Source organism: Acartia tonsa, chromosome 2, assembly GCF_053477335.1.
Source record: "Acartia tonsa isolate MP-2025a chromosome 2, ASM5347733v1, whole genome shotgun sequence".
In the NCBI taxonomy this organism is placed as follows: Eukaryota; Metazoa; Arthropoda; class Copepoda; order Calanoida; family Acartiidae; genus Acartia; species Acartia tonsa.
In genome coordinates, this window is record NC_137261.1 from 4,858,276 (window position 1) to 4,870,984 (window position 12,709).

The 12,709-nt window shown below is 32.5% G+C and overlaps 1 protein-coding gene across 2 annotated transcripts; it reads left to right on the top strand.

Annotated features, from left to right (window-relative positions):
- Nucleotides 1-515: 515 nt before the first annotated feature.
- On the top strand, nucleotides 516-11,485 carry LOC145334538 (eukaryotic initiation factor 4A-I-like). Of its 2 annotated transcripts, none has more exons than XM_080180003.1 (11): nucleotides 516-654; nucleotides 2,281-2,395; nucleotides 2,510-2,626; nucleotides 2,809-2,910; nucleotides 3,342-3,539; nucleotides 3,811-3,927; nucleotides 4,159-4,356; nucleotides 4,716-4,820; nucleotides 6,627-6,775; nucleotides 10,193-10,353; nucleotides 10,574-11,485. In XM_080180003.1, exons 1-10 carry the CDS (start codon nucleotides 644-646, stop codon nucleotides 10,335-10,337), a joined length of 1,257 nt encoding a protein of 418 aa, XP_080036129.1. In that variant the 5' UTR covers nucleotides 516-643; the 3' UTR covers nucleotides 10,338-10,353; nucleotides 10,574-11,485. The 2 variants fall into 2 exon arrangements, with proteins under 2 accessions (XP_080036129.1, XP_080036137.1); XM_080180011.1 differs by having other exon boundaries at nucleotides 603-958.
- Nucleotides 11,486-12,709: the final 1,224 nt, after the last annotated feature.

Below are 12,709 nucleotides of genomic sequence, written 5' to 3' on the forward strand. Positions count from 1 at the left end.
TACGAAGGTCGTCATGCATTAATAATTTCAAGGACATTTTCGAATAATCCAATAAAAATATAATTTTTAAGCAAAATTGTGTGTTTGACGCCTCAACAAATTTAATTAAAAATATTACCAACTCATCTTTTTATATTCAAACACTTTTTTTTGGGTGAAAACGTCCAATTAGAGTATGCTCCAAGATTTGTTCTTTCACGGTTATCTGGCCTATTTTACTAGTAAAACATTGTTTTGATGGTATATTAATAATATTCTTTTATAAAACAATTATTTTTGTGTGTAACTTTTAATATTTTAGACTTTTTATGCATTTTTTGGCCCATAATAGAATTTGCGGGAATTTTTGAAGATAAAAGGAGTTGCGGCATTTTAAAATGGAAAAAATTCTTGTCTGCTGTCAATTTCATAAAGACTAGTCTAATTTAATTTTATTAAAATTTTAACATTTTTTGCAATTTTAGGTATATTTTATTGGTTAAATTTGATTAAATAATACTAATTTTGCTTTTAATTGTAGTTTTAGGGCGTTAAAGGGCTTATTTTACGACCCTAAAAGTTTCACGTGGTGGTGTGCGGAGTAATATTTGATCAGCCTGAGAACTAGTTCCTCCCTTTTTCGGTGGAACTTGGAGCTGAGAGTATGGATTCTAGGTAAGCTCTGACATATTTTTACAATTTTAAAGTGATTTTTACTTCAAAAGTGAACAAAATCTTCACCAAATCAAAGAATAAGTGTAAGATTACAGTATACAATCAATTTTAGCACTAAAAGTATAGATTTTATACGTAAAATAAGTGATTTATCAAACTTAGACGTTTGGGTGACTCATCAAAATTATTAATTTTGTGAATTATTGAGCTAATTTTGTTAGCTATTTCTTCAACTTGTGCAATCATTTACGAGTTTACTTTCGTTACTTGCTGAACTTTTTCACCATTTCTCAATAATGAGCACGTAAGTAAAGTCATTTTTGTAACATTGATTTTATGATGTAATTCAATAATTTGTACTTTTACATCCTGGCTAATAATATAGAATTCTTTATTTCTTTACTAATTTATAAATTTCCGCTTATCAAATAAAGGTACTAAGAAAGAGAGGGAATGTCTGATTGAGCCAATAGGAGAATCGCATCGGAATTTACATTGGATCTCATTGGTTGAAATTATGTACACATTTTCCTACGAATGCATGTTTTTTTTCATTTCATACATACATAAAAGTCAGCTGTTAACAGTATATTTTCTTAGTAGAAAGCTTTGCGGAATCAGAATTAATTGCCCAAAAATTTCGTTTACAATTTGAAAGCTTGAAACAAAGTTGGATTCTTAAAAAAAAAGTTAGGCTGGCAACTCGCTGGTGAGGCAAAATTATTTTTGTGAAAAATCCTCCAAAATCGAATAAAAAAATTTACAAAAATGAAATAAAATCTTAAGAGGGTTATTAACATATGATTTTGTTTAATTTTTGTAGATTTTTAATGTGCTTTTGGATGATTTTTCACAAAAATAATTTTGCCTCACTATCGAATAGCGAGTCTATCATTTTTTAAGAATCCACATCAGCTTGAGTCGAAAGTAAACAATACTTTTGTCTGCTAGGAATGTTCTCTCTTAGATTTGACGAAAAAAGGGTTCAGAATATTCTTCTACTCTTCTATTTCTATTGCTTATCAAATGTATGATTCAATATGTAATATGCATAAAAATTTCATATTAGTTCATTATTCTCGATGTTTTCGCAATTTTTTGGGGGGCTAAAAGATGTATACTAGTTTCGGAGGCCGGCCGGTGGTTTTGTGCCAATTTGGTTTTTGTTATAGTTTTTGCTGGTATTTATTTTCATTTATTAAAGTAGGATCTACATATATTATGTACACTTTTTGATTTAAGTCTTATATTTTTAGTTTTGAAGATTAATAAATACCTAAGCAATTGTCGAAGACACCTGTTCTCTTCATAGTTCCTTTTTTTAATGAAATTAATAGAATAATACTTTTTTAAAAGTGTTTTGATATTTAGTTAAAACTTCTTATAAGCAATAAATTAAAAGAATTTTATGAAAACTAATGTACGTTTAACACTCCCACTAAATTTTATTACATTTAAGTTTGTAATTATCTTTAAATACATGTTTAATTAGTAATCTATTTTTGAGCATTTGACAGAAACATTAAACGTTTACTCTTTTAAAAGGTATTTTTACCTTGTGGCTTTTATGAACAATCTAAAAAAAAAATTTTAATACCTTTACTTACTCTAATTGGTTTTATTTAGAAATGACGATTGGAATGCGGACCGTCCGGCCCGGGACGAGTCCAGAGGTGGAGATAGATATGACGGGCCATCCGGAATGAATGTGGATGGAACCATTGAGACAAACTGGCATGAGGTATTGTTGTTTGGCTTTTATAAGAAAATTTGATAAGAAGTTCAGAAAATAATATGCATAGATTTATAAAAACAGAACAGTATAGGTTTTTATTATATCTACTGATTTTTCTAGGTTTGCGACAATTTTGATGATATGAACCTGCGCGAAGAGTTGCTGCGTGGTATCTACGGTTATGGTTTTGAGAAGCCTTCCGCCATTCAGCAGAGAGCTATCGCCCCCTGTATTAAGGTCAGTTTTAACCTTGTCACAGGAAATATTCATAATACAAATTCTTAAAGGGTTAGGTAATCACTGTAAGTTTATGAAGTATAGATCAATAAAATCTCAATCAATTACTTCAATTCAATATACTTTGAATAGCTTTAGTTTAATTTTAAAGCCGCAAAAACTGAAAGATAAATTATCTTAAGGGACATGACGTGATTGCTCAAGCCCAGTCTGGAACTGGTAAGACTGCAACCTTCTCCATCTCTATCCTTGAGAAGATTGATATCAACTCCAGGGATTGCCAGGTAAACAATTCAATATGTTTTACTGAAGAATATTCCCCAGTGAAGAGTCTTAATTTTTATTATAAATATTGATAGCACCAAATTTGCTTTTAACAAACCTTTGTATAGTTATACAAATAATTCTTACATTTCTAGTTTTGTACATGCAGGATTGTTAAGATTTGAAAGCTGCTTATCATAATTCTTTAATTGTTAATTCTTATCTCTTTAGACATGACATTGAGAAATTATCACAAGTTGTCATGCTTGTTGTTTTATTGATTTTTTTATGTCATATTAATGAACAAAAGTATGCATTGTGATTTCTAAATTCTAACACCAGATTTTTAAAAATACGTAGCCTAAAACGAACTTTAATAAGATTAATTTTGACTTAAATTCAATAAAACTAATATTGTGCTATTAATTACGGACTATTACTGTTTTTTTAGGCATTGATCCTTGCTCCTACTCGTGAGTTGGCCCAGCAGATCCAGAAGGTCGTGATGGCCCTCGGTGACTACATGGGCGTCAACTGCCACGCCTGCATTGGAGGCACCAGCGTCAGAGAGGATATGCGCAAGCTGGAAGGTGGACAGCATATTGTGGTCGGTACACCCGGCAGAGTATACGACATGATCTCCAGAAAGGTATTTTAGTCATTGGTTAAAGTTGAAAATGAACGAACCTTTATCTTATTTGTTTACACAAGGGTCTGAATAAAATTGTTGCATTCTTACTTTTTTTTTATCGGATGTTGAAATGTTTGTTGCCAAATGTAATATTAATTTATTTTCTAGTTTTGCTGTCTAGTTAGTCTCTTAAAATCCATAAGATCAAGCTTATTTAAATGAAAACTTATCTTGTCATATCACAATACCACCACAATTCATGAAAAATATTTATACTTTCTATTCTTAGGTTCTAAGAACCCAGGGAATCAAGATGTTCGTGCTGGACGAGGCCGATGAGATGTTGTCCCGTGGTTTCAAGGACCAGATCTATGATGTCTTCAGACATTTGGACTCCAAGATTCAGGTATGGATAATCATCTATTGTTTTTGTAACCTTAATTCCCTGTAAAGTTTATAACACCTTCACCAAACGATGAAATGCAGTTGTATTATTATACGTGGTCCGTACGTCTGTATATTAACATTTTTTTCATTTCTATAGGCGCAATTTTAATCAATTAAGCAGGGTCAATTTTACAGAATATAATACACCCCTAAAAATAGCTTAAGTCATATTAACCGAATATATCCTTAGGTCATCCTCTTGTCTGCCACCATGCCCGCTGACGTCATGGAGGTGACCACAAAGTTCATGAGAGACCCCAAGAGGATCTTGGTTAACAAGGACGAGCTTACCCTCGAGGGTATCCGTCAGTTCTACGTGTATGTTGAGAAGGAGGACTGGAAGATGGACACTCTGTGTGATATTTATGAAACTTTGACTATTACCCAGGTTGGTTATAGATTTAATTTGTGCGGCTGAGTTGAAAACTCCAAAAACTTTAGTCGTTAAGGTTTATATTTGCTGCGGAAAACGACAGTTAACCCAATGAAACCCTGAGTATTTGCTGTTTTAAGACCTTTCCCTTAGACCCCTATTACGATGATTTACTATGATAGAAAAGCTTTAAGTACTATTAATTAGAGTAAATTTTGAATGGCTTTGAAAGATTGATTTTCTAAAAATAATTCCAATTTTTAAAATCAAAGAATCTAATTGTTAGGTAGTTACCAGTACTAAAAACCAAAATATGGTTCTTGTATGTGTAGTCTTTTAGTTTTTTTATTAATTAATAACCTTTTTTATTTCAGTCTGTTATCTTCTGCAACACCAGAAGGAAGGTAGATTTCTTGACCGAGAAGATGCACGCCAGAGACTTCACTGTCTCCGCTATGCACGGAGACATGGACCAGAAGGTAGGATCACAACATTTATTTATCCCAGTTGAGAGTAGCAGCATACAGGGGGGGAGGGGGGGGGGGGGCTGGAATATGGTGCAAAACTACGTGGTAGAAAATTTAAATTCTTTCAAATATATTCCTTATAAATATGGTTAAACTCATTAACTAGCAAAAAAATATGCGGTTCACTAAATTAAGTTCAAATGCATTTCGTGAAACTACCCCTTTGGTTGGATTACAAGCTTGAGTTTTCAAACGTTTCAACCACGAAATGTATTCTAAAGAAGTTTTGTGTATCATTATTGGGGATTTACATCATTTGATATGCCATTGTCTAATCCTATGAGTTCCCTGAATATGATGGGAGCTAATTTAGATCTTTTCAACTTTGTTTTCGTTGTAGGGAGGTTCTATATTTGTCCTTTGTTAACCCAAACAATACAAAAAGCCTCTCTTATACGAGGTATGGTAATAGGAGCATGGACTGGTTCGAGGTTCGACGAATTAAATTCTACATTTTCGTCCTTTTACTGCTCTAAGTTCTTTTGCCTACTAACGTATGTTTAAGGAAATAATGTTATGAAAACGACTTTGAGATGAAATATGTACTTGTTGCTAAAAGGAAATTCATATTTTTTACATATACCTATTTTGTAAAATACGTTCATTTCTATTTTATGAGTAACTTTTATTTTCCTCTACCCAAGGACATAATATATAATATTAACTAGATTGTTCAAATGCCAAATTTAATGGTATTTACTATGTACGTTCTAATTATCATTGTCTACTTCATAGTATTTATTACTATTTTGTGTAAGCCTAACTGAAACACTTGCTCCTATCTTATGCGCGTGCGCGTTACATACCCGCACACGTATTACACACATGTGAAGCCACTCACGTGCGTCGATATTTAGGACATGGGAAAATTGTAATAGGACAATTGAAAGGGTTATTATTAAAATGTAAATGGAATAATAATTTCTTTGATATTCAAACATTAATTCATAAAAGTGACATTATTAAAATTTGTTATATTTTGTTGTATAAAATGGCAAACGTTTATAAAGCTGAAAAAATGACCTTTCAACTACTTACTTCAGCGTAAAAGCTCACAAATAATCTATAATTCCCCTGTATAAGTCTACCATGTTAATTGATAATCAATATAAGGCTAATTAAAAACTTGCGGATAGGCATTTATTAAGGGAAATATATTTATATTCCTTAAAAGTTTTACTTATATACAGAGATTAATATTTGCAAATGTTAAACCTTTCTTTCATGCTTTAGTATTTGCTCTATTTGAAAATTATTAATTAAGCTTTTGTAATAGATATTGCATTTTCGTTAGATTATGCAGAATATAGGTTAAACTCTTATTAGCTAACTGTGTGTGTATAAACATTTTAAGTGTTTCATGTGTATTCTATTTAAAATCATTTTCTTTCTGATATTGCATGCAATTAAGTTTACTTCAGAAATTAGGATATAAATTCATAAGATTATTTTTATTACATCCTTTTTTTTCATTTGCTTGTAATTTAAACTTAACGGACATGTAGTTAAGTTTATTTTCATTAATCTTAATCTGTGGGTCTAGTTTCAACCTTTAATTGTAATTCTAGTAGTACTTGTTTTATTGCTAGTTTGTAAACTAAATTTATAGAGAGGTTAGGGCATTTCTCGCAATTTTTGTTAATTTTATTTAATGGCATTTATATCAATCTTTAGAATGTTTGATAGTTATGTTATTATGTGCTTTTATTTGGGAGACTTCTATTTTAATCATATTGAACTTAACTTGATTTTTTTTAGGAGCGTGATGTTATTATGCGCGAGTTCAGGTCCGGCTCTAGCCGTGTGCTGATCACTACCGACCTGTTGGCCCGTGGTATTGACGTCCAGCAGGTGTCTCTGGTCATCAACTATGACCTCCCCAGCAACAGGGAAAACTACATCCACAGGTGCTTTATTTTTTATGCATTTAAAAAAGGCAAATAGTTTTCACTTATTCCAGTAATAATAAAAAACTGCTTTTCATTTTATGTCCCTATTATGGTCTCTAAAAGTTTGTCTGTGTTACACTTTTTTGTTCTGTCTGTTAAACTTTTTCATACTTAAACTTTTGGCTAGACATTGATCTTTCAGTTTAAAAATCGTCTAAACGAGCCTAAATAATATACCACACTTAAGTATCCTGTCATTCGTATGTCTGTTCACTCTAACTAACTTTGGCTACAGTAGGGCTAGAAGGCATCAGTTTTCATGTAAACTATTTTTTTAATGATGAAACTTTTTTCTATCCCTCTTTTTCTACTTATCTATATTCTTTACGACAATCCTTTTCAATTGGCATATTAGTAATATAATCTAATCAAACTCTAAAATCATAATTTTTGCTGTGGCAATATTCTTCTATTTGATGAAAGTACAAATTAGAATTTCTTCTTAAACTTGACCCAGTGCACTTAAACTTTGTCAATGTCCTTTTCAATTTTTCAATGGAATTTCTTTCTCCCCTATTTTATTTTTGGCAGTCTCAACACCAAGATTTGCCATTGGAAGTCTGAAACCGCTTGTAGAAGTGTAATTTTCTTTATTGGGTTATGGAAAAATATATTTGCTCTAAAAAATGTGTTACTTTGTCTTAAAACCTGTCAAAAATTTACGTAGATTTTTTTAGTTTCTTTGAGATTTTTTTTTGTTTGAGATTTTTTTTTAATTCAACGAAACTTTTGTACATAGCGCTCCTTCAAAAAAATGTAAAAATTAAGAGAACTGGAAGCATTTTTTCCATTTTTCTCACCTTTTTGATGAAAAAAACTAAAAGAATATGTGGGAGGGATAATATGAATGAAATAAAGAGTTTTGAAAATATTTTTCCATTTTATTTCCTTCCTTGCAGGAAAACAAGGATGACAACATCCATAAAAGCGAAGCTCTGAAACGGTTGGACAAACGGACATTAACACTTGTATAATGTAAGAACTGAATAATCGGAATGCGAATGTATAAGGGTCAAAGCAAAATTGTAAGTAAATTTGTTGAAAAACTTCTTGATACAGGATAATGATTATGGACATACTTACATTTTTAGGACTTTATTATAGAGTTGCTTCATTTATAATATTGTACTTTGTTGTCCCAGGAATCAGTATACCAAAAATCAGACCAATCGGATAATTAGGTCACATACAAATTTGTTGCTAAAAATGTAAAAAAAATCAACATGTTTAAAATGGACGTACGGACATTTTGGTAATGATTATAGAGTTGCTACGCTTTCTAACTCGTACCTAACTACTAAAGGAATCACCATGCAAAATTTGAAATCGATAGGACAATTCTAACATGCCTAAATTAACGAAAAAAACTATTTAAAAAAGTAAAAAAAATCAACATGTTTAAAATGGACGTACGGACATTTTGGTAATGATTATAGAGTTGCTACGCTTTCTAAATCGTACCTAACTACTAAAGGAATCACCATGCAAAATTTGAAATTGATAGGACAATTCTAACATGTCTAAATTAACGAAAAAAGCTATCCGTTACGGACGGACGGACGGACCGACCCTAATTATAGAAAAGCTTCGCTTTTAATAACTAGGAGGGAATAAAAAATTGTTGCAGGGGAAAAAAAACAGAATCTTGTGCAGAATATACACCCATGAGGTTAGGTGTAAAAGATACTTATTTTTCTCGTATTCAATCGTATCCGGTGAATAGGAACCGGTTCTTATCCATACGAAAAAACTATGTCTAGCATCGTATTATATCCAGCTTTCTACGAATATAGAAATGTACAATCATAAGATTAAAACTAGTTTTTTAGCCCCGAGGTGCCGATACTATTACAAATATATACAGAAGTAGAATCTTTTTACAAGCTAATGGGTCATTGCCTGAACTTGAACTTGGCAAATAATTCACAAGAATGAGATTGCACTGCTTCACAACTCAAGTATAAAATGCATTTTTTCTTCTATAAAATAAGTGCAATGCTTGTCCGCAGAAAGTTTGTCAATACCTAGGATAGTGATTAGGGTTCGGGTGGAATTGTATGAACATTAAACTAGTTATTTAGATGTGTTGAATACATTAAAGGGGGTGGGGGTGGGGGGCGTAATGACATTTAAACTTAAACCGTGAGCAAGATTGTCTAAATATTGACCTAGACACTTGAAACTTGGTACCTAGTCCTATAGATACTACATCTAAATGAAAAAAAACCTCTTTTTTTTGAAGGTTTGGTAAGAAAACCCTGCAGAAATAGGATTTTTATGCCTATTTTGGTGTAATTTGATGTATAAACTCACTTTTAATTGTTTTTTCTTAAGTTTTATCCTTAAATACTGTATGTCAATTCATAAGGACATTATTTAAGATGATTCAGTAAGTTTGGGACCAAAACTCAAAAAACCTATATTTGATATATGACACACAAACTTTAGCTTATGTACCAAGTTTCAAGTGTCTAGCTCAATATTTAGACCATTTTGCTCACGATTTAAGTTTAAATGTCATTACGCCCCCCCCCCCCCCCCCCCCCCTTATACAATAAGACCTTTGTTATGAGTACAAAATAATGCATTAATAGAAATCTGTTGATATTTTTTAATGAATATTTTGCGGATTCAGAGTTTTGCACTCTTTGCAAATTCAAGTTTTTGTTGTGTTTAATTAGCCTACTTCTGTGCAATTGAATATTATTTTATCCTAATTAAGTATGAGTTAGCAACTGTACGTTGTTTTAAGCTGAAGTTTATTCTAAAGATAAAGTTGACATTTTATTAAATAGCTAAGAGAATATCTTTGCTATTAAACAGGTTGAACTCATTACAGGGGTGTATATTCTGCACAAGATTTATTTTTTTTCCCCGGCTACAAATTTCTTTATTCCCCCCCCCCCCCCCCCCCCCTAGTTTTTTCGCACTAAGTAGAGGAGGGGGGGGGGGGGGGTGAATGGAAAAATATTGAAAGAACTCTATATTTTATTTATTTTAACCCTCCTACCACACATTCTTTTAGTTTTTTTTACCAAGGAGGGGGGGGGGGGGGAATGGAAAAAATGTTTTCATTTTTCTTAATTTTTACATTTTTTTTCCCTCCAACCACTAATTTTTTATTCCCCACCCCCCCCCCCCCACCCCCTCTGAGCCGGGGATCCCATGTAGAATATACACCCCTGACTCATTATCTAACACTTCAGACTAGTCTTTGGCTACATGATTATATATTTACATCTTTGTTCACTAACCCAAGTCCTATTATTTTACACATTCTTTGAGGGTTTTTCAAGACATAACAAAGCACATTAAATATTCGATACTGGTTTCTATGAACTCAAATGGATTATCTATCAATTGTCATATTTTCAGGATTGGTAGATCCGGTCGATTCGGTAGGAAGGGAGTTGCGATCAACTTTGTAACAGACGATGACAAGCGTATGATGGCCGATATTGAGCAACATTATCACACACAGATAGATGAGATGCCTATGGATGTTGCCAACCTTATCTAATTTACAGTTAAACCAGGTATTTTTTTTCCCAAGTTAAAATATTAAGATTTGTCTAGATAAACTAGATAGTGGACTGAAGTTTTTAAATAGGTTTTGCTGTGGATAATAATATTGGTATATCCTTTATTTTTTTTTTATTGATCATTGTTGAACGGTCGTTCAGTAGTAAAAAATAGAACTTAGAAAATGTTTGAAAGGGAACAAAAGATATGAAATAATTTTTTTTTCTATTTCAGAGCTCGAACACGATTACCCGGATATTGAGACAAATTACAAATCTTGAATTCAGTGAAAAGAAAAAAAGAAATCGCGTCTTGTGCTAACAAATCTATTCTCCACTAAGTTAATCTTCCCAACTCTCTCTCTTTTCGCGTACTGGTGTTATTCCCCAGTATTCGATACCAATCAATTAGTGTTATTTACAAAATGACAATTTAAACCTCGTGTGGTGTGTTAGTGTTGTGTGGGCGCCTGGCTGCCGCCGTTTTTGACGGCGGTAGTTCCGCTTCTTGCCCCGCCGCCCTCAAACGCTCATAAAACGCACTCACAAAAATCAGCAAATTTTGCTGTTTCCGCCGATATAACGCCACTGGGATGTCTGAGCCTATGTCTTTTAGGAGTGGGAGTAGGCTTCGCCGAATTGGTCGGCGGCTTGCACGAGCTAGACCGTCCGCCAGTTCACCGAAGCCTGAGACACGGCCCATCCCGGCGTTGAACTATAAACTGCTACCAGTTTTCTCTAGTGCAGTGAATTTTTTTGTTCTGGTTGCACCAGCTGGAAGAAATTCCCCCCGGTCAAAAAGAATATTTAGAGGATTTTTCAATAGAAAACGAGAGCGTCGGAAACCTGTGTCAAATTTTTAGTTTGTAATTTATTATTAAATGTTGTAATGTAATGATATTTGTAAACACACTTTTTTCCTTCTGATAATGGTATTTTATCCTCTAGTTTTAATCATAACATCTGTGTACCACTCTTAATATTCAAATAAATTCTGCCCAGAGAGACTTATTGGTCAGCGAGTAATCCAGTTTTTTCTGCTTTGTATCAATGTAATCATTTTTTAATTTAATTGTATTTAGCAAATCAGATATTAATAATAATATAAGCTTCTTTTGAAGCTTGGTAATAAAGTGTAGTTGTTTTATTTATGATCGACTGATTTATTTTTATTTCATCTTCATATGTTTGAATGGATTGGATTCGAAGTCAATTTTCTGCAAAGGTTTCTGTAAAGCAGTAATTTGCCGTATTTGTATAGTTTTGTCTACAATTAAGGAGGGGGGGGGGGGGGAGAAGTTCTGACACATTTGCGTAAACGGTGAGTATAGGCTTTATCTTTGGACTGAGAGGATAGGTTATTAGGGATAAAATCATTCTTTATGATGAATTTCCTCCAGATTTAAGATTTTTTGGATAGGCCTCCAGGTTCCGGAGCTCCAGGCCTCCAGGTGGTCTCTGTACAGGTAAAAATGAAAAAAAAAATTTTAAAGTTAAAAATTAACTTATAAAACAAAATATGCATATTTTTTCTGCAAATATGTGAATAATATTACAAAAGATGCATATTTTGTTTTATAAGTTGACCTGTAACTTTAAAAAAAAAAAATTTCAATTTTACCTGTACAGAGACCACCTGGAGGCCTGGAGCTCTGGAACCTGGAGTCCTATCCAAAAAATCTTAAATCTGGGGGTAATTCATCATATAAGAATGATTTTATCCCTAATAACCTATCCTCTCAGTCCAAAGATAAAGCCTATACTCACCGTTTACGCAAATGTGTCAGAACTTCCCCCCCCCCCCCCCCCCCCCTTAATATTTTTACGCTTTGAGTAAGCTACTCTATAATTTATATTTATTCGTCTGAAACTGTTTGGTTAATCTATTTTCTCTAGTGCAGTTTATTTTAGCCAGTATTTTTTGTTGAAGATATTTCTTTTTATTTGGGTAGATGTATTTTTGTTTTAAAAAAAGGTTTTTAATTTTTTGAAAATCAAGTTTATTTGTGCTGTGCTACAAATTAACGTTGTAATACTTGTGTTCAATTATTCTCTGCCTCTATTTCATTTCTGTTTGGCCAATTAACATATTTCAAATAGTTGAAATGTATTTTGATCTGAATTATTTGAGAAGATTTTTAATAGGTACAGCTTTTGAAATGATGCGAGAAAAAGATAATTTTTAATGTTTCGTTATTTTGGGCCGTTATGGGAATAAACATAGGCTATCGTTAAAGGGTAAAGACTTCATTGTAATAACTTTTCTCGTATTCATTCGAATCCGGTGGATAGGAACCGGTTCTCATCCATACGAAAAAACTATGTCTAGCATCGTATTATATCCAGCTTTCTACGAATATAAAAATGTACA

What these genes read in the sequence shown, in the direction of transcription:
- LOC145334538 (XM_080180003.1), top strand. An exon ending in ACGACATGATCTCCAGAAAG is followed by an intron (nt 3,540 to 3,810) that starts GTATTTTAGTCA and finishes TTCTATTCTTAG; the next exon opens with GTTCTAAGAACCCAGGGAAT. An exon ending in AAACTTTGACTATTACCCAG is followed by an intron (nt 4,357 to 4,715) that starts GTTGGTTATAGA and finishes TTTTTATTTCAG; the next exon opens with TCTGTTATCTTCTGCAACAC.